Source organism: Nestor notabilis, unplaced genomic scaffold (genome assembly GCF_000696875.1).
Source record: "Nestor notabilis isolate BGI_N333 unplaced genomic scaffold, ASM69687v1 scaffold15801, whole genome shotgun sequence".
Classification (NCBI taxonomy): Eukaryota; Metazoa; Chordata; class Aves; order Psittaciformes; family Psittacidae; genus Nestor; species Nestor notabilis.
The window spans coordinates 4,014-27,144 of NW_009915282.1; the positions used below are offsets into that span (position 1 = coordinate 4,014).

At 38.0% G+C, this 23,131-nt stretch overlaps 2 protein-coding genes across 2 annotated transcripts in view; one reads left to right on the forward strand and one right to left on the reverse strand.

Moving 5' to 3' along the window:
* Nucleotides 1–230: 230 nt before the first annotated feature.
* On the forward strand, nucleotides 231–9,368 carry SLC16A14 (solute carrier family 16, member 14). Its single transcript, XM_010024066.1, has 4 exons — nucleotides 231–492; nucleotides 1,183–1,326; nucleotides 6,525–7,520; nucleotides 9,220–9,368. Exons 1-4 carry the CDS (start codon nucleotides 231–233, stop codon nucleotides 9,366–9,368), a joined length of 1,551 nt encoding a protein of 516 aa, XP_010022368.1.
* Nucleotides 9,369–12,167: 2,799 nt separating this feature from the next.
* The window catches only part of FBXO36 (F-box protein 36), a 19,577-nt gene continuing 8,613 nt past the window's right edge, over nucleotides 12,168–23,131 (reverse strand). Inside the window, 5 exon segments of the mRNA XM_010024067.1 lie at nucleotides 12,168–12,235; nucleotides 12,238–12,343; nucleotides 15,965–16,141; nucleotides 19,648–19,693; nucleotides 20,616–20,725. Coding sequence (XP_010022369.1) covers nucleotides 12,168–12,235; nucleotides 12,238–12,343; nucleotides 15,965–16,141; nucleotides 19,648–19,693; nucleotides 20,616–20,725 — 507 coding nt within the window.

Here is a 23,131-nt window from a genome sequence, read left to right on the forward strand (position 1 = left end):
CACAAAAAACCCCAAACCAAAACCCAACCAAAACATTGATTAGAGAATTTTCTAAGCATTTTACATTTGCTCAATAAAAACCCAGTATTCGCTTTACAACTGCACTAAACCACAATGGTGAAATATGGTAGTGATTTATGCTATTCACTATAACCAGATGACAAAATCTGAGCATTTTATATGTATTTTGAGGGTATTTACTGCATTTGTTTCAGAATACCTTGGAGAAAATGTATGCTAGTCGAGAGGATATTGGATATGATTTTGGAGAGGACTCAAAAGTTGGAAGTAAGCCAATTAAGCCTAATCCAAACATCGATGGAGGATGGGCTTGGATGATTGTACTTTCCTCTTTCCTTGTGCACATACTTATCATGGGGTCCCAAATGGCCCTTGGAATACTCAACATGGAATGGCTTGAAGAGTTTAATCAAAGTCGTGGCTTAACAGCATGGGTTAGTTCCCTCAGCATGGGCATTACACTTATAGTAGGTATGTTCCAGCCTAATTTATTTCAAAACTGTGTAAGATTTTTAGAATATCTTTGCCACTCATCCCTCAAGTGTCTTCTTACAGTTTTCCATTTTATTTGCAGAGCTGCCCAAGTTGCCTTTTTAATGTCAATGGGACAATTTTTACAAGTTAGGGGGAGGAAGGGAACAACAGGGAAGATGATAGAGAAGACAATTACTCCAGGAGGCAGCATGGGCAGGAAAGGATGGCTGTGACTTCAAGGTCTCACTAGAATTAAGAAACAAGATGATCTATGAAGGTTGTGGTCCTCCCTGTGCTATTATCTGAGAGGAGAAGATACTGAGTTTGGACAGTTTGTATTTCAGTTTGGCAGCTAAACTAAAAATTATCTTTTAAGTTATGGGTGGATCAACCCAAAATAATACCTGGAGGGGTATGTTTGTGCATACATGTATATACATACCTCTGTCTTCCCTTCTTTGTAGGACAACTGTGATTTTAGGTCCTGAGTGTATTTGCTAAGTATTTGGTTGGTTGGTTGAATTTTTCTTTCCACCATTTTAAACAGTAATAAGGAAAATAAAACGGATTGCATGAGCAGCCTGATGTTTAACATTTTGTTTAAAACATTGTGAGTCTGTGTGAAAAAAATTATTAAACAGTGTAGAGAATTAAATAATTATAACATTTTCCCATGTTTTTTAACAGGCCCTTTCATTGGTTTATTCATCAGCATGTGTGGGTGCCGCAAGACAGCTATAACTGGGGGGATACTGAATGCCCTAGGTTGGATACTGAGTGCCTATGCCTCAGATGTGCACTACCTCTTCCTCACATTTGGAGTGACAGCCGGTAAGAGCTGAACTAATGTTTGAAAACACTTTCAATCATTTTTTCCTTCCTCTGAAGGTTATCTGGGTGCATAAGGAGGGAAGTTACACTGTAAAGTTAGTCCAACTTTTCTTTCACACTCTTTGCAGACTGTTAATTTTTCAGAAAACTTATTATTTTCTCACTGGTTTAGGCCCAGTGACTTCTGCTGTCATTTAAATCTGTGATGTAAAGATGGTATTTTTATCAGTTTCTTCCAAGCAAATATATTAGAGGTAATTTTTAATTAGAAGATATAATGTAACCCAAACTCTAACAAGTGGAATTTGAAGATGTTAAAGCACTGTTGAATTATATGTCTACCTAACTCTTCTCTTTGTCACAGGAAGAAACTGCAAATGTTTTCTACAGGAGTTGCTCCACACTGATAAAATACCAGATTATGCTAACTATGTACTGCTTCAAAACCCATTTTAAAGGGCGTTGTGGGTTACTGCTGGTGGGCAGCTAAGCCTCACAGAGCTGCTCGCTCACTCTCCTGCAGTGGGGTGGGGGAGAGATTCAGAAGGGTGAAAGTCAGATAAAGACAATTTAATCATAGAATTATAGAATCATAGAGTAATTAGGGTTGGAAAGGACCTTAAGAATATCTAATCCCAACTCTCATAATAATGAATAAATAATAATAAATAGTAAATAAATAATACTAGGTAAAGCAAAAGCAGCATGCACAAGCAAAGCAAACCAAGGAATTCATTCACCACTTCCTGTCAGCAGGCAGATGTTTAGCCATTTCCAGTAAAGCAGGGCTTCAATGTGTCTAGCTGTTACTTGAGAAGAGAAACACCACAACTCTGAATGTCCTCCCTTCCTCCTCCTTTCCCCATGTTACTGCTGAGCATGACACCATCTGGTATGGGATGTCCCTTTGGTCAGTTGGGGTCAGCTGTCCCAGCTGTGTCCCCTCCCAGCTTCTTGTGTACCCCCAGAAAACTCACTGGCAGGGCGTGTGAGAAACAGAAAAGGCCTTGATGCTGTCTAAGCACTGTCCAGAAACACCTAACACACGCCTGTGTGATCATCAGTGTTTGGGTCACAAATCCAAAACATAGCACCATATGAGCTACTATGAAGAAAATTAACCCTGTCTTATCCTCAGTTAGGACAATGCATGTGACTATATGTCATGTGAAAGGTAGAGATTTTCTTGACTCCTAGTATTCGATCTGTTGATCAGTGCCCCAGTATGCTGAGACCCTTGTTCCCAACCAGTCAGCATCGTGTTACAGGGACTCTTCACCAAACGGTCCTGAGGGATTGGAGGGAGATTTGACTGACTTGTTCAGGGAAATGCACCTACAGCATCAGGGGGACCCCTCAGTGGCTCTGCCCACTTTATCTGAATGTGTTACCTGCTGCTGGTGACTGCTGGCACCCACAAAGGACTAACACTGACAGTTTATGGAATGACACTGTTTATTAATATAAAATCATGACAAATTAAGGTTTGTGGATTGCTGGTGGTAATATGTGACTGCAAAAATGTATTTAAAGCAATAGACAGACAAGCTCTAATCTCCAATGACAGTATGCAGTGCGCATAAAGTGTAAATCTTACCCAATAGGTGTCCCTATGGGGGAGAAGACAGGTTCAGCCCGTTGACTGATCTCAGTAGTTCTGTGAGAGTCTTCCCTAACTTCTCCCCCATTCTCAACTTACTTTTATAGTGTTTCTTTATGTTTAGGTGGAGCTTGAATGACTCTAGTCATACATTCTTTTATTATTGATTGGTGTGACATTCTCTCACTTCTCACTTAAATATATAGCTGATTAAAAATGCGAAGTGCATAAAGTGGGCGTACCTTGGAGGCAGGTAACTTTGGGATGGAGGTGTGTGTTAGTATTATAATGAGATTATAATAAGCAGGGTTTTCCTAAGGGCAGTGATTTCACCACAGTTGCTGGCTCAGCCAGGGACATCTTCTCTTATATTTCCCATTTGACAGCTGCTGTGTGGCTTATCAGCTGTACGGTACCATCAAATTCCCAGGTCTGCGGGGAGTACAACAGAGCCTGGCTGCAGTGTCACCACTCTGCTCTAACCTCCATTGTTCCATTAGGATAGCAGTTTGCGTTGCCTAAGGAACGATGGAGGGGTAGAGTCCGTGCATACCAACTGTCCTGAAAGTGGCAACTGTATTTTACCCTAAAAAGTTTTCTATAATCCCAGTTTTCTCTATTCCCCCTCTCCCACAAGTGATTTTCCCAGACTTTATTTCATACATAGCTTTTAATAAAGGCTATTTGGATTATATCAACAACCACTAAGAAATAGCAACTAATTTTGTTACATTTTTTACAATCAGAATGACTGAAACAAGTAATATTTTGTCATTTTTATTGGAATTAGCTCTCTAGAAAACCTTTTGACATGTCTAAGAGCCTAATCAAGTTATGAAGAGGCACGGGTGTTTTGGCATCTTTCTTGAAAACCAGCAGATACTTCATGCCTGAATGCTCAGTTTCTATCAAAATGTGGCTTCTTGTGAAAAAATTTAGTTACTTTAAGAAAATTATGTAGAAGAACCCAGTATTATCTACTTAAAGCACCATTTTATTCATTGTTCATTTCTGGAAAGTGATACTGCTATTAGAAAAGAAAAATGTTAAGGTGATCCAAGTAAGAAATACAAAATTTGGTCTTTAATTATTATCTGAGCAACACAGAGCAATTTAAGGGGCTTTGAAATACTATTCACTCCATGGATAACATGGCCAGTTACGTTTGTAAATGAAGCATGGTATCTATGTTGTATGTGACACACAGATGCATTATGAAAAAACCCAAATTGTTTACAGTACTATGATAGCTTCAGTACCCTCCATTCCCTCAGAGTATGCTTTCATAGAATTTCATAGGTATCTGCAGAATTCCTTTACATAGTTTTTATCAAGCTCTCTGGATGGAAAAAAAAAGTGAAACTAGCAAGGATTGTTGTGATGACTCCTCATACCACCATACCAGAGATTTCAGTAATGTAAATTCCTGAGCAAAGAGCAATAATGACAGGCAGGGTTCTGCCCTTTCTGGAATTTCTGTTTCCATATATATTGAATATTATCAAGCAGACAGGAATCTACGCACTCTTTTTCTCAGCCCTTGCTGCTTTTCAGAAGGATCATACACAAAATATCAGACAAAAAGGCAGAGGTTATACAGTGAATTTAAAGAGGGGTGAAAACCGCATTTTCAGAAAGAAGTGGAGGCAAATTTTTACATGAGGTGTAGAAGTGAGATGCTGCTGCAGGAAAAAAAACAGTGTAGAGATGCCTGAGACGTTTCTTCCAGCTCCATGAGACCTCCATTCACCACGTCCTCTCTTGCCATCCCCTCACTCACCGTCCCTGCACTCACGATCTCCTCACTCACTCATTGCCTCAGTCCCTGTCCACTCACTCCTATCCCCTTGCTCACGGTCACCTCACCCACCACCACCTCAGGGAAGTGTCTTTCATGTTCTCCTGGCCGCCAGATGTAAGGCTGCTGTTCACTTATGGTGGCCGCCTCCTACTGCGGTTACTTCTGGGCCTCCATTACTTGTGGGCTTACTCATGGCTCCTGTTCTCCCTGGTGGTGACGCACTGTGCCAGATGCCCTCACGCAGTATGTCCCTGTGATCCCCACTTTGTCTCCCTGACTACAGCCATCCTGCTGCTTCAGCTAACATCCCCAAAGCGCCCCTCACCTCAGCATGTTTCCCCACCCCAGCTCCTCAGAGCCTTGTCCGCTCACCTCCTGGTCAACAGCTTCATCCAGCTCCACGGGCTCTCCTCCCAGCAGCAGCAGCAAGGCAGAGGAACCTTCTTCCCCCTCACCCTTCCTGGGGAGCCCCGGGGCGGGTGCTGTAGCCCCTGGCAGCAGGGAGTCCCTGTGGGCTAAGGGGCAAAATGCCCCCGAGGCTCTGCATGGGGCCAGGCAGGGAGACGAGAGCCGGCCATGCTGCTGCCATCACAATGAAGGGCCACAAACCTGTGAGGAAAAGGAGTGGGGAGGCCTGTGGCCCTGTATTTACCTGTGGAGGGGACATGCCTTTGCATGGAGTAGGACTGTGTTTTGCTTTGTAGTCCACAGAATGAAAAGATAATTAAAAAATGTCTCATTTCAACCTGATCCTGCATTTGCCTAGCAAAGAAGTACATACTTCTAACAGGCAAAACAGGTCAACTCTGACCGTGGTACGCTGCTGTGATGTTGAGGTGGGTTTTTCCAGGCTTTGCTGGTATAACTGCTCTTTCTCCAATATAGCTGCACACAGCTATGTTATCAGCTATTTTAGGAAAACTTTCAAACCCAAACCACTCTTCTAAATTATGATCACAGTGAATTTGGAAGCATCTTCTGCATGCACCTCTTCCAGTCCTAATCCTCTCTGTCAGGAATTTGCTTTGAGAAAAACTGGGCAACTGTTACCTTTAATGATGTATTTGCACAACTCTCAACACTTTCTGCTTGAAATGAGTACTATTAATACCCTGTTTTAAAACTACAAGTGAGGGATTTTCTACACAGAGATCTGTCTTTTAAGAATATGCCTGTGTAGCTACTGTGTGGCCCTGCCTGGACTTCCCTGGAGTGCCCAGAGAGAAACCCAGAAGCCACCCAAGGTCCCAGCACTGGGCTAACCCCCCTGTGCCTACTCCGGAAACATACCTCACAGTCACTGTGGCTCCACAGTTACAAAGCAACAACAAAAAGTCAGTCTGGATCTTCATTGCTGGTGAACTTGTGCAAAAGCGACAGGACGGGCCCACTAAGCAGTTTCTGGTTGCTGATACAGCCGGATGCAGGTATTACAAGTATAGATACTTCAAAATAGGGTTTGTTTGTTTGTCCCCACATTAACTGTCCCTGACTTATTGTGGGATGTTCGGGACTTTCCAGTGGTGTAATGCTGAACTGAGGTAAAGGCTTTATTTTCCATCTGTTTAAGTTTTTCCAGCAGCTAAATAGCAGTATTATGTTCTCACTGGAATGAGCATTGCAAATTTTGGAAAATACTGTAAGAGGGAAATGAAAGCTAACATGAGAATTGAATATTTATTCTTGCTTTCACTACTGTGCTTGAGCACAAGTTAGGGATAAAATTGATGTGTTTTTCACTGCTTTTTATCTTGTTGGCAAAAAGGTTCAGATTAATTCTGGGTTTTATTTCCATAGGCCTTGGAAGTGGCATGGTTTATCTGCCTGCAGTGGTCATGGTAGGGCAGTATTTTCAGAAGAGAAGAGCACTTGCACAAGGACTCAGTACCACAGGAACAGGGTTTGGAGCTTTCCTAATGACTGCCTTACTGAAGTACCTCTGCATCGAGTTTGGGTGGAGGAACGCCATGTTTATCCAGGGTGCTATTTCCCTGAACCTTTGCGTCTGCGGAGCGCTTATGAGACCACTCTCTCCCAAAGACATGGTTAGTGAAAAATATGCTGTGAGAAGTAACAGTGAAGATAATCAGGCAAAAGCTCTGTCCCATTCTGCAGAGACTGTAAAATCTAATGGAGTCCTCAGTGAAGAACCAGAAAAAAAAGAAGAGGCAACAAATGAAGATGTGCTTGACGGTGTTCAGCACATAGAATCTGGAGGTAAATCCAGAGATGGAAGGAACATGTATGGACTGCGCATTCTTAAGACAGTGAGCCAACTGACAGTTGCAGTCAGGAAGGGCTTTGCAATATGGTACTCCAGCTACTTTGGAGCTGCATCACTGTTTACCAATAGAGTATTTGTGGCCTTTATTATTTGGGCTTTGTTTGCCTATAGCAGCTTTGTCATTCCTTTTATTCATCTTCCAGAAATAGTCAAGCAGTATAACTTGTCTAGTCAGAACAATATGTTTCCTTTGACATCCATTATAGCCATTGTTCATATTTTTGGTAAAGTTATCCTTGGAATCATCTCTGATCTCCCGTGCATCAGCACATGGAATGTCTTCCTCGTGGCTAACTTTACCCTGGTCACTTGCATTCTTACTTTGCCACTAATGCAAACATACGTTAGCCTGGCTGTGGTTTGTGCTCTAATAGGATTCTCTAGTGGCTATTTTTCTCTAATGCCTGTTGTGACTGAAGATTTAGTTGGAACTAAACATCTTGCAAATGCTTATGGCATCATCATTTGTGCCAATGGAATATCTGCATTGTTTGGACCACCCTTTGCAGGTAAGAAGTTCAGATTGCTGACCAACAGATGTTTGTATAATAACCGTGTGACTCGTTATATTATTAAGATTTCATATGTTATGAGCATGTGTAGTTAACAGAATTACAGCTGCTCCAGAATGGACAGTACCATCCAGGTTTACATTGTGCAGATGTACAGGTCCCATCTGCTGGGTACCATCTCACTATTCACATAATACAAATCACAATCCTTGCAAATAACCCCAAATCTACTAAATCTATGTTTTTAATGTCATGTTTCCTTAAAGTATTATCATACACCTTTTTTAAAATGAGAACGGTTTAACCTATTTTAATGTGTTTTGTGCAGTGTAGGCACTATACATACTCATGCCTCTATCTAGATGAAAAAATGACAAATAGTTTTCAGGGTAGGCAGGTGTCTGTACCATAGTAATACCCCTAAGAACTATAAAGTGTGTTTGGGTGTCACCACTCTAAGCTGCCAATGGATGTGTCGATTTAACTAACTTTTAGCTTTGCCTTCCTTCATCCAGAAATATCTACTTTGGGGACTGCACTGCTCATAATCTCTTTATTGCCATCCACAGCAGAAGGTAGAAGTGTATGTATGTTGTCCCTTAAGTTTCTTAGGTTTAAACAAACATTCTTAAATTTTCTCATAGAAAGAGGCGGAGAAGGACAAAAGAGATGCAGGTACTGATTGATAACACTATAGCCAGACTTCAGCTATCTTTTAGAGAGATGCAAATCAGAAGAAAGCAGTAAGAAACCTTGTGAGTAATGGCTGTGGTCAATCAGGGACGGCATGAGGCTGAACTGAAGCTATTAGCAGCACAAGCAACCAAGAAAAGCGAGAACGCTCTCGCCTTTTCTCTCCACCTTTGAGTGAACTGATGTGATTTATAAGAAAGCTCATTCATTCCCCTTTAAAAAGCAGCACTTTTTCTACCATATATTATTTCAGCACTTCTTAGGCTGTGCTGAACATGTTTTTGTATTTGGCCATTAGTAATGAAGCAAATTAGTTGTTGTAAAAAAAATCTTCTGAACTTGAGGTTACATTGCAGTGCAGTCAGCATGACATGAGGGAATTTTGCTATTTTGGGCTCTCAAACCTTTCTGAAGTAACTTTAATATATTTTTGCAGAGGAATTAAGGTTGGAATGAGAGTCATTGCAGTACTGAAATTGTATCTCTTGAAAAGTCTTTTATCGGTATGTGAGTCTTTGAGAAAGCTATTGGGAATGTGTTTGCTTGCACAAGGCACAGCACTTGAACGGCAGTACTGGGCATTTTACAAAACCAGTAGCATTGTGGAAGAATTGATTGGTTTGGGATTCCAAAATGTCTATTTTAAAGTCAGACTTGTGGCAACTTGTTTGAAAAATGTACAGTTTTAGAGAGAAGGCTTGCTTGGCTTCTTAGGATGGCACATAGATAGAGTGCCATTTTAAATCTTCCATGACACTTAAATAAGGGGATAAGCTTTGCACTGGTCTGGGGTTCTGATGTATGAACAGGAGATTTTGTGAATACATTTCCATTTGTAGCATCTAAAGGAGGAGACAGTTGCCACGTCTTTTTTTCCACAAAACCCTCGTATAGATTTGACTGAAATGTCATGAAAGAAATGTGCAGTATTTTTCATGTCTTCCCATGCAACATACCTTGTTGTCAAGCTTTGTTACAAACATGTTTTGTCCTTACTTTGCAGGTTGGATCTATGACATCACACAGAAATATGATTATTCTTTTTACATATCTGGCTTGCTATACATGGTGGGAATAGTATTTTTACTTATACAACCTTGTATTCAAAAGAAACAACCAAGGGAAAAATCTACGGAAGAAGCACAAGTATAGAACAAATTCCAGAAGTTTTTTTACAGAATTTTCTTTGTTTTCATGTTTCTATTGTATGACATTATGAAGCTGTTTTTCGTACAGAACCAACCACATTGAGCTATACATAAGAGAAAAGCAAATGTGCACCATAATGCTAATAAATTATTAGAAATGTGTTTTTTAAATGAGTTAAGATCTTTTACTTTAAGAACTAACAAATAAGTAATTAAAAGCACCCTGCTAGTCTTTTAAACTTGAAACAATGCTAGAAGCCTGTACCCTTGGTTCTCTTTTTACTACTCACCACTACACATCGGTGAAACTTCATTGACTGCAGTGCAGTTACTCCTGATTTACACTGGTCTTACATGAGAATTTGATCAGGATATGAACGATTTATAAGAGCTCTTCTTACTATGTATTCTGTCTGATAAAAGATTAGTTACTGAGTATGAGAAAATGATTGTATTTCTTACCTGGCTAGTCAGGTAGTGTTGAAATGCTAGTACAATAATTCAATTAATTCAGTGTACAGAAGTTACTATTTCTGTGATGCAAAACTGAAGGAAAGTACTTACATTTTTTCTGAAATTACTCTCTTCTTCAAGGATTTTTAATTTATTAACTGCATGATGAAGTAGCCATCCTCAATACATAAGCTGCATTATAAATGCTGTGACAATGCTGCTGAAGGAAAACATAAAAGCAGAAACAGGCAACATATGGAAATTATTACTGTTATTCACAGATTGGAAAATGTTTCCAGAAACAGTTGGAAGTTTCTGGTTGCTTTACCAAATTAGAGGTATTGCAGAACTTTGTAACATTGCAAGTGACTCCCTCCATGGGACTTGCCAAGTAAACTACTAGAGAAACAGAGTTAAGCAAAATTGTCCAAATATACTTTTAGAAAGAACAGGACTACAGCACACTAAATTTTGTTGCAATAAAATTAATACCAAAACCTGTTATAATGTCATAATGCACACCATGAACTGTCTAAGACTGGTCACATTTGAGATGTTTATTCACTAGAAAATCAGATAATGCAGAGCATGGCAGAGCTAAAGACCATTTAAAATATTCAAATTACTTTTTTTAACATGAAATACCTGGTAATCAATGCAGAATGCTTTGTATGGTGATGCAGGACACACTTTTTCCAGCTTTGAGAGGTGAGTCTGAAGTTAACTTTCCGATCAAATAAAGGTCACTGTAGGTTTTTTTCCTGCTAGCATTTTTGAAAGTTTATTGAGACAAATCAGGTTCATAGTTTAACACTGATATATGCTGCTGGAATTCTTTAAAAGCAATTGATACTATTCAATGATATTGAACAAATACTGGGAAACAGTTCAGAATGCAATGGTATCATTATAGAGATCTTCTTCATAACTGCAAGGCTGGTTAACAAAAAGTTCTGAACCATACTTTGTATTGTTCTATATTGCAATTCACCAGCTTCATAGTTTCACACTTCTACAACTGTTGGCAGGGTCATACTTTAAAATAGATCACTGAAATGAGCCGAATTGAAAAATAAAACCTTAAGAACCCCCTGAACTACTTTAAGATTTAGATCAGTTCAATCATACAGGAGAGTTATGTATGGCCTTTAAAACTTATGTTAAAACAACTGAGTTGGCAGCAAACTGCAACACATGGTGTGAACACACAGGTAGCAATGTCTTAAAATCAGCCTTTTTGTTGGAGGAAACAGTCAGGTAAACTACACTTTCACATCAGTTCTTTTGTTACAGGTTTATATGTCTTCTTGGTGTGAATGCTGCTGCTGGCTTATTCTAACTAACTGAGCTATCTTTTATTGGTGTAATATATATTGATGATTTCCCTCCATTTCCTTTCTGAAAGATATGTACCCTTTACACTTAGATCTTCACTTTGTCTTTTGTCAAAATTAACTTTATTTGCATATTACTGTAATGCATAATATGTTGTTCACTTATGATATCTGCAATATAACTTCCTATAGAAGTCCTTACTGGGCCATATAATGGAATAAACTTACATTACCCAAAATTTCACTTTCTGTTCGTTTTACTAATTAAGTTCATTCTTTTTAAGCTTAAAAATGAAGATTCTCCTGCAAAATTATTATTCTTATTTCTTCTAGCGAAAGGGACGGATACGTGGTTGATCAAGGAAAAGGGAAGGTAGCCTGTCAAAAGTGAGTTAAATTAGGATTTAAAACTAATATTCAGTCAGTCCATACTGACTACATGGGTTCTAGTTTCCTAACCTGAAACTGCCTATATCTGTTATGAGAGCACAAGCTAAGAAAAAATTCTTTTCTGGTAAATTGACAGAAAGTGAGAAAAGAGGGTGTGTTGTTTAGTAGCTCTGCTTACATACTGTAGTTCTTAAAATCATCTCTCTAAAGCAAAATTACATTTTACAGTGTTTTATTAAACAGAACAGAAATTTTATGAATACAGTATTTTATGCACATCATGATATTTATGTCATTGTCCTAAAAGGAAAGAGTCACAAAGAGGAAAGAATATACTTAACCGTTTCTTCTATCTAAGGATCTACAGTCACCAAATGCTTCAAGAATATTGGTATATAGTTGTAGAACAAAATATTCTTAATATAAATTCGCAAATATCTTCAAAGGATTAAAATACTACTTTATAAAGGAACAATCATTTAAGAACCCCGTATTCATAGTTTTTAATCAGTTTATAAAATTCAAGTTTAATAACTGACATTAAAAAATTGTAAATGTAATACACTCTTTGACTATTACACTAATATATCCAAATACTGCAATCACTGTTTTTAATACTTGGGTCTTTACTCAGTTTTTGTTCTGTTTTGTTTCTGCCTCCTCCTTCAAACCTGCAGCTGTAGCTGAAGACTGTGAAGAATCGATTCCAGGCCATTTCCTGTGCAAGTTCTTTCATTTCAGGTGTAATTGTGCTACACAAGTTCCCCACAGTATCTTCCCAGAGCACATTACTGTTACAAATCTCTAGTAAGAGAAAGTAGAGACTTACAATCATTATTTGGCTTAAAAGTAGAGGCTTAAAATTATTACTGAGGGGTTTACTCATTGCTGATGATTTCACTACACAAAATGTGTTTAGACAACACAGGTGCCTTGTATGAAGGTCACTTGCAGTGCAAACTGCCCGCCCATCTTGAAAGATGCAGCATTAGTTAAAACTCACAATGACATCAGTGGAAGTTTTGCCAGCACAAGATACTGCATGTTCTTCTGTGGAAAATCTGAGAAGTCTCTTCTCGTGTGGTATCTGACACACTAAAAGCAGCTGTAATGCCTCATACTCTCCTTGTATGTAAGTCATACAGCCCCACAGAATCAATGAAGCTGTGTATGATTTTGAAAAAGAACTTGTCAGGATGTAGAAATCACATCACAATCAAGAATCTGTTTTCAAGGTAAGTAAAAGCAGCAAATTGCCTTTGGACTTATGCTGGAAATGCAATTCTAGGAAGCTTTCTGAAGCAATATAGGATTAAGACTGTTTCTTGGGAGATGCCTCCCTCTTTCAGAATGACTCCATAAACACAATCAGATGCAAATACTACATTATAAACAGGAAGAAAAATTCATGCAATTTGTTGGGTGACAGAACCATCATTAAAAATAATTAGGAAGATACTGTGTCATTGTATATTATCTCTATTTTAGGTTACACCAGAGCCTAATAACATTAATTCTTTCCCCAAACATTCCACTTTTCTAAATGTGTAATTGCAGGGAGTTGTACTGGATTACTGCAATGCAAGTGGCTGGTATGTCTGTCACAAGCAGTAACAGAAAGAGAAAAGTAAAAGTCCCGGTATAACTTCTGTTCCATACTGCTGATGTAGCTAGATACCTTAAACCGCTGTATTCACTTAACTACAGCAAAGCTGTATCACAGTATGTGTGGTTCTATTTTTATTGTTCTTGTATTGGGAGAGTGATCAGACTGCAGGCACACACAACATGCTAGCATACTTTAGCAAAGGAAAAGCAGGGATTATTGGGGAAAGATTGCTGTAGAAGTCCTGAAATGATAATATATGCATTTTTAAAGTTTTTGTTATATTTCTGCTTGCTCTCTGTCTCTCACCATCCTGCTGCTCCTATGAAAAATGGACATTATTAAGTCAAAAATAGCAGAGACTGCGGTTTAGTATCATCGATCTGTATTTCCAAATACAGTGCTCTGTTAAAAAAATACAGAGAGAAAAAGCTATGATCTCTGTCCTTACTGCGGCTTTCTCTCCCGGTCAGCGGCTTCTCAATTGCGCAATAGCAATGAGAACTCTGGCCGTGCGCTGGGCGTCCTGCTCCCTCTGGCGGGAGCGCATCCCAAGCTCGGGCAGAGCCGGCGTTTTGCCTGTCCTGGCTAGCTGAAGACTTGGTACGAAACGAACTGAACGAACCCCACCCCGAGCTTGTGTTGGGACACACCGCAGGAGAGCAGTTCGCTGGAAAAATGTTTGGAAAGCTCAAGCAGTGCTCGAACGGTGGTGTCCACATTAGGACTTCTGTACTTTCTTCTGAGATGGAGCTTCTTCTATAACCCTTAAAAACAGCACTTAAGACAATTTAAAGTACTCTGAAATAGATATTGAAAGCATCAGAATACTCTGGAAAGCAGCCTTTACGTTCAGAACTACACAGTCAGAGAAGTGCCATGCTTTGGGTAACAAATGGAGTTCAGCCTACGAGGGGCGCACTGCACGGGATGTACGAATGGAGCCTCTCACTCGCCTTTTCAGTCCTGAGTGCAGAGACTGTTCTATTTTTCCCTATTGGAAAATCTGAATATGCTATAACTCTGCAGAAAGCAGCATTCCAGCCTACATGTCAATTAATCTGGAAATGAAAACTTACAGTATTGGGGCAAATTTTTAATTCCTTAAAAATACTGCTGAAATGAGAGAAAGAGAATATGGCATTACCAGTTGCAATAGGTTATTTCAGTACCTCATCCTACTCAGTTTGCACTCTGCAAATGACAGACTGCTTTCAAATACACTAATAAATCATTTCCTGACCTCCTCCTATTCATTCTTTTCCTCTCCTTTAGTTGTTTTTATTCTCTCATCCTCTATCACTTGTTTCCCAGTCACAATATCAACTGGTTTATCTTCAAACTGAAATAAACCCCAGAACTCAGCAAATTTATCTGCTTCTATCTGCCCTTCATCTCTAAATTCACAACATGCTCTATTTTACTATTTCACCATTTTCTCCTGGGCTTTCTTTGCACCATCTCCTATTTACTGTGCTCACTTGAACTCACTCTTGCTAAAGCATCTGCAATGTCTTTATAGGCATGCCACAGGAACAGTATAGCCATGTCCTCTTGAACTGTCAGCAGTCTTCCACAGAACTTTTCTTGAACTCTTGGTCCACATGGCCTCAAAATAATACAAACCCTGTGAGTAATCTCATCCAGATACAATTTGGAGATGTACTCTGTACCAGAACACGTCCTGTTCTCCAAAATAACAAGTTAATCTGTCTCTCTGAAGTCTTTCAGAGAGTATCTACCTGTCAGATCTGACTGAGGATGACTAAACCTGTTTTAATCTTCCTCCTGAGGTCTCACCACTACTTACATTTTCAGTAACCATACAACCAATAACTTGACAGGCTTCATTCTAGGCTCCTACAGCAGCCCTGGGGATAAAAATCAAGTTATTTTTCTCTTTAATATGCTTCTCTTCCTATTTTCATAAGTTAAAACCCTTTTCTCCCCCTACCTGAGTTACTGCACCAGCCGTTTGTCAGGCTCTGAGTGGGACAGAAAATGCAATACTGAGGTATTCAGACCCACAGAAATAAGCTTCCTAGGTCACAGCTTTGAACATACTATCTTTTCATGCCTCCAATTACCTGACCCTGCACAGACTAGGAAGCTGGAATAGACGAGCTTTCCAACAGCCTAAGGTAATCCTATGAGTTTTCTGTTTTTGCATCAACAGACTGGCCCTCATTCTCCTGGGACTTCCTGGCCATCCCTCCTGGTTTGTCACCCCTCATTCAGCACTGAGAGGCTACCCTTCGCTCCAATCAGCCTCTGTGCTTCTTACAGTTCCTCGCTGTGAGGTCTAAAAACTCCTGAAAAAATCTCTTTCCTTGTGTTCCTGTCTTTTGTCAAAGACTTAAAACACAAGCTCTCCAGGAGCAATGATTTTTTTGTTTGTTAATGAGTCTAGCATAAGGGGATCTTGGTCTGTGGTTGAAGTTTCTAGACATTACAGTAATACAAATCATAATGCAAAGCATAGAGTTTACATCTAAAATACTTAATCCTGGAAGCAGTGTATAACACCCAACCATGGGTTACAACGGAACTATCTGGATCATTGTGTTTATTATATGCAACAAAATTTTGCAGGATAAGCACAGTGTCTCTAACTGCCTTTGTAAGATCTAATTTTTATTGCACCCATTCACTTGTTTGTATGCAGATGATCAATTTATTGCCTCAAACTTTAAGTAAAGCAGACATATTGACTATTATATTTAACACGAGTCAAAACCAACATGCTGCACAGAAGAGCTAACAATTCAAAAATAATTTACATAATTTTTTTAATTTTCATTTTTAATTTTTTTTTACCATTTCAAATCTGCTTGAAACTTGAGAAAGCCTGGCAATATCTTCAAGCTCCAGAAAGGAAATGATGTACAGGAGCAATGGGACAGGAAGGCGTTTCAGGAAGTCATAGTTACCTCGGCACAGATTGAGGACATGTTCCAGAACTTTGGCACCAAACACTATAGCTAGCAATCTGAACTGTGATTAAAAGAACAACAACCCACAAAGAAACCCAAGCGACAACAGATTTGTAAAAGCCTGAAATTTCTTCACAATAATCCCACATTGTTCAGATACATCTGAAAAAAATCAGAATTTCTTTTTATGTTTTCTAGAGAAAATAACATATTATATCTTATATTGAACATTAGTAATACATAGTATTTCAATTCATCTTAAGAGCTGCTAGTGGCGTCAAGGAAACCTGTGCAGTAAAACATGGCTTTAGTTAAAAGACTGTACATTGTCCAGTATACAGAAATAACTTGTCTCAGCTCAAGAACATTAAAACAGCAGCAAAGCAGAACTGAAACTTGGCCATATCTATTTTGTCCACTTTTCCACATACATGTACATATACTTACATAAAGAGTGTGCTATTTACTCAGGAGGAGGTTAGTAAAATGACTGGGAAAAAATACCTCAGTTGCATGTTTTGGGGAAAATAATGATGGCTCTGACATTAAGAGTTCCTGCAGTTCTGCTTCTTTTCTCATGGAGGTACAGTCAAACCTTTAAAATGAAATTGAAGACAGCTGTCTTCTACAGTGATATGATATTTTTTGACTCATTCACTTTGTGATCCAATACAATGCCAATTTTTTTCTATAGATCCACTTAGTGAGCTACTCCCTATCCTACATTCATACAGACAATTATTCCTGCTTCAGTGTCCAACTTGGTCTTTCATACAGGGACACATTGGGGATCAAATTTTAAATTTAAAGCAGAATTACCATTTTTTGTTTCTTTTTAACTAACTAGAGTCTATCTTCTCATGTATGTTAAAGTCATAAAAGGACAATCAGAATCATGAAAGTTGAAACTATACTGACCATAGGCATTATATGCATCCAATTTTGACGCAGCAATTTTCCTTCCAAAATATGTTGTAAGATCAGTTACAAATCTCAAGCTTATGTGAAACACATTGGAAAGAGCTTTCCAAATGATAAGATTTTACAGTTAAGATATTAAGACTTTTTCTTCTCTTTTTGTTTCGAATATCTCTAAGGTAATTATGTAGAAGGAAGCTATAACCTTATCTTCCTTCATGTCTTTGGGTAGATGTCCCAATACTGTTCAAGCTTTCTCTTCTGTTGCTATATCATACTGCAAGTGCAAACAAGTTGCTGTTGGTTCTCATTTGCCTTTTTACTTTCCACGCCATCTCAGTTCTATATAGTCAGTAATTTTTCTCAAACTCTTTATGCAAGTATAAAAATGATCTACACAGTCAACTATTAATTGTCTGGCTGATCTAATTCAAGCTGATACATCAGAATGATCCAAATCTTCACATGCTAAGAATGACAATGATAATGTTTGTAGTGTGCATCTATTTAATGTTGAATGATTAAGCAGGCTGCTACATGAATATTTGTAGTTTCTTGAGTTTTCCTTGAAAATTATTTCTAATAATTTGACCAATAATGTGACCTGGTTTGGCTATTTAAAAATATATTTACCTGTATTTATCTTGCTTTATAAATGTATCTGCAGCTCATGATGAACTAACTGTGAAAGTATATTGAACTTCAGGTTTTCTCTGAAATATTCGTCCTGTGAGTGCTGGATACTACATGATGACTGACTGTTCACGCATCCAAAAATGTAAATAGACCTTTCTTCTCTTGCCCTACACTATCATCAATTAATTTTCCACCTTCAGAAAACCATAACAAAAATCTAGCCATATACAAAATCTTGCTCTTCCCTCTTGGCTTCATCGAGACTACGAAAATAAACTAATAATACTTTACTTCACTGTCTGAAAAAAGAAAAGCAAATACCTCAAAACAAACACAGATCTTTACAGCTTTATGGGAGTTAACAGAAATGTAATAAAATGGTAATGTTTATTATAAAACTTCTTCAGTTTTCTACTGGATGCTTCAAATGCCTGTATGGGATATTGATAAAATGTTTCATTTGCAGAGGGACTAATTCTTCCCGTGCCCACTGGAAATAATCTAGTCCCCTTCATTTTTATTTATTTTTTATAACCCACCTCCAATTTTCTCTAAAAATCTTCAACCAGGTGAAAACATGAAATTTTATGAATGAGAACTAGGGAGATAACAACAGGAAACATTAATATTTAACAACAGATAAACATTTTGCTGATAGGGGTGTATCAAATATTTAGCAGCAAACCATGAGTCTGGTGAAGAGTCTTTTGTTTGAACCCTCATTTGACAAAAAATTCAGTAAGGACAACTAGAATATTATTCCAGTATATATATATATCTGTGGAGAATTATAGAAAAAAGTAAATCTGTGAATACTTATCAGAACAGCAGCAAAGCTTCTCTTAACAGGAGGTGAGAAGGAGGTGTAAAAACATCAGATTGTGTGGAATAGCAAGAGCTATGGACAGAAATAATATCAATATAACAGTACAACTTCTCACAAACACAGTAATTTATAGTTGTAATACTTCTATTTATGTTAGCATTTTTTCTGAAAACAAACCACTTTTAAAAGAAAATTTTACTAAAAATCAAAGGGAAAACCCCATGTAGAATTTTAAAGATAATTTTAGGAGGAAGAAACGACTAAATGCTAGGAAAGAATGGCAACTGTGGCTTTCAATACTTCCTGTGGGATAGGAAAACTGAACTACCAGTAACACTTTTCAAGAAAAAGCAGGCAGATCTTATTTGTAATGTACTGAAAATACACAGGATAACAGTAGGAAACTGCATGTTAACAATTACTTAACTATTTGAATCATTGCACTCAGGTAATATAAACCAGATGTTTTATTGTGACATTATATTAGTATCAAATGCCACAGGAAAATCTTACAGTATAAGTAATGAGGAAAAAAACCCAAGCTAACCCCTTCTAGTCAAAACAAGTAGTAATAACTTTGAATTAAAGATTTGTTTTATTATGGACTCTGAGTGCTGACTGAAATTTTTCCCATGGTTTGTGTATATATCCAGTCACTAGAGCTGAGAATATGCAGTCTTTCCATCAATTCAGCACTAACAGCAGTCACCCACAGTTCCCCACCCAACTGCCTATGAAATTTTATTTAAACCAAATTCACTTGAGATTGGTCTGTTACAAAAGGTATAATCAGGATCAGAAACACAAGTATAAACATAGAGATGCAGACCATATTAACTTACCAGGGCTAAAAATCTCTTGATTGTGCTGTAGGAAGTGTTAGATCTTAATAGACAAAGCATAGGAAACATGCGTTGGTCTTATTTCTGACCCTAAATGAAGTTTACTCTCAAAACCAGATATATGGTCTTGAGGAAAGTTCTACTCTCTCCCCTACCACCTGAGATTCATATACTTCCTGGAAAAGCAGACCTCCTCTGCCTAGGTGTAAATAAGATGGTGTTTACCAGAGCTGTTGATAAAGGACACAGGACTTCATTTGGAAATGACATCTTTCAAGTTCATCATAAAAAGAGAATAAATATGAAGTCACATCTGTAATTAGATTTTTTACGTCTAGAAGTCACATCTGTAATTAAATTTTCATGTCTGTACACAATCAGAATACAAGAGCTGCATATTTAAAAACAAAAAGAAAAGAATAAATAACAAATCTCACCAATGCAAGGTGTTTGAGTGCTACGTAATCTTTTGGGCTACAAAACCCTCAGGTTTCAATCCAGTCCCTGCGGGTGCAGTTATGAAGTTCTCCATTTTCAGACCAGGTCATAGCTCAGACCTCAGTTATTCACTGAAGTTGCTGAACGAATGTGTCTTTGGCTTATTATTTTCAGGGGACTGTTTCCTCTGTGAGCCACGAGCAACTATACTTTGTGACATGAAATCTCTTAAAACTAACTCATTATTGACAACCAAGATTATAAGATGTAGAGCAGTAACTACTTGGGATATATAGTCTCATGGAACTTTGGGGGAAGGGAAAAAGCATGACTATTTCAGATGTTCTCAGTGGCCAGTCTATCAGGAACAGGTTGGAAAACAGCTCTATAAATCTACATTTTCGGGTTTAATTAGTGGTGTCCCTAATGACTTTCTTTTTCTGGCTGTATGCTCCTACAGTCATGTTGCACTACTATAATCCCAAGTACCTGTTGCATTTGGTGTCACATGAAATCAGATTGGAAATCCAGGTGACACATGACATGGCCATAAAAACAAATATGCTGGCTCAGAGCATTTTAAGAACTGAGTTATTAGCAATAAAAATACTGCTTTCTGTATTATTTTTGTTACTAATACCTCTGTCACTGTCTTATAATGAAACTATCAGTATTGCTGGGATTTATCCTACATTTACTGTCATGTCTTTTTGTTTTTCCAGTATTTATATGTTAATTTATATTAGTAAATTCATATCAAAAAATGCCTATTAGCCAAAGCAATCATATCTTTCATGAAAGTTACTAGAGATCAATATTGCTAGATTATTCCATTACATGCCTTAGCAAATATGTAATTACTATTGTCGTCTTACTATGAAGAGATGAAGAGATGAATCATCCAAAAGTCCTCCCGGGATTCTATAATTTCTCCAGGTCTTGAATCACTAAACTTGTTCCTAAGTGAGATTTTCCACCCTTTTACCTACAAGTGTGAAAGAACTAAAAAGAAAAAATGAAAAAGAAATTAATATCCAGTACCATGAGATAAATACATGGCTAAGATTCAGGACTCCAGTTGTGTAAATATTACTACATTCCCAAAACAAAATTATCATAAGAGATCAGACCACGGTTACATTACCAGCGGCCCTACTACATGCTTCAAAGAACAATAAACATCCCATAATGCACCTAGACAAGTGTGAAATGTTTTTACATACAAAGAAAATGTTCCCAACCCATGTGCAAATTGCTCACAGAAATCAAAGCACATTTAATGATACTTCAACCTGCAAACCCATAAACATTCTCTTTTTGTTTTTCCAGTTAGTCGCAGAAACAGAGTTCATCAGGAATTATGTGTTTAAGTAGAAATACCCATTCAACAGCTCAGGTATTCAAAAGTGGCACTATTAGAAGTTAAACTGTCATTTTATCATTTTGTTAAAATCAAAATGAATAGGACAGTTCAAAGCTCAGCACTTAGACCGTCTGAAAACTCTGGAAAAAGCTCTCCAGAAGTACACATTCAACTCACATTTTCAGAGTCAGAAAAAGAAAAGGAAGCCTGCATTACAAAGCATGCGACTGAGACAAATGGTTAATATCAACAGTAAATGATGTAGCTATGAAATGATGGAGAACAAGTGAGGATTTTACATTGTTATACGTATAGGTGGATTCCTGACACACTGATAAAACTGACAAATGAGATTAACGAGGGGTACATTTATAAACACAAGTATGTAAAAAAAATACACTCCACAGAGTCTTATTTTTTCTACTGGCATGTAGAAAAGGAAAATGAAAACCAAGCCTTGAGTTAACTGTCAATAAGCCATAGAAGACTACTCACATATACTGTCTGAAGAACACAGGCTTAAAGTTACTATTACAAATCTTAGATCTGACAACAGTGGTTTACATATCTAAACATGAGTTTTACTTTACATCTCTCCAGTATTTTAATGTCTAAATGCGTATCTTAAATTTGAGAGGATTATCAGGGGGCTGGAGCACCTCCCATATGAAGACAGGCTGAGAAAGTTGGGGCTGTTCAGCCTGGAGAAGAGCAGGCTGCGTGGAGACCTCATAGCAGCCTTCCAGTATGTGAAGGGGGCCTATAAGGGTGCTGGAGAGGGACTCTTCATCAGGGACTGTAGCGAAAGGACAAAGGGTAATGGGTTCAAACTTGAACAGGGGAAGTTCAGGTTAGATATAAGGAAATTCTTTACTGTGAGGGTGGTGAGGCACTGCAACAGGTTGCCCAAAGAAGTGGTAAATGCTCCATCCCTGGCAGTGTTCAAGGCCAGGTTGGGTGACATGGTCTATGGTGAGGCATCCCTGTCCAAGGCAGGGGGCATGGAACTAGATGATCTTAAGGTCCTTTCCAACCCCAACCATTTCTATGATGTGTAACGCCCAATGAGTTGTATTCACTCTCATACTTGATTTTCAAATTAAAGCTCAGATTCCAGACAACCTAATGCAGGCCCACACCAATCATTTCTATATTTTTTCCCATCTTGTTTGTATACTGTTGATACCTCATATACAGTAAATAAGTAGCAGTAACACTAAATAAGTTTGAACACAGGCTTAACATCTACATTTGAATGTCAAATATAACCAACCAAATTTTATCATTCTGATGTTTATTGTGGCTAATATATCATTATAGGGTATAATTGGAATTACTAAATCATATTTCTGATAGCATACATACAAAATAGCTTTGATTAACTCTCAGACATATCCACAATACTCTGTAAAATAACCCTTATTATGCGACTAAAAGGAAACACATCCTACTTAGTTGTGTAAGTTCATCCTATTTTACAATGACATACACAATCTTTATTCCTTTGCAGTGAAGCAGTCGACTTTTTAAAGGCAAAACCCCCCATTCCTCCAATCTGTATTCTAAAATTTAATATATGAAAAGTAAATTACACCACTGAAACATTTTATAATAAGAGAATTAACATTTCTGTAATGTACACGCACAGTATACACTGCCACATTGCTAAAATAACTCCACTGATAATATGAGGATTCAATGCAAAAGAGGTTATAAACCACTTGTCATTCTGTTTCAGGGACAATCTTCCTACCTGGGAGGGCTTTAGAAGTAGTATGTTTGTAGCCCACTACAGGGATAATGACAGTGAATGCTGCACTGTACTGTACATCCGAAAGCTCTTTTTATCTCTAGCAATGTAGGGAGAATCAGCATGTAAGGCTACTTCCATTCTTATCTGTGGGAAACAAGAGGTGAGAATAAGGTCAGAACAAAACTGATAGGCAAATGGTGAAAGAAAAGACATCTTTCTACATGTTCCTCAGGCTGCATACCCTTCAAAATGGTATGTAAGAATACAGTGCATTG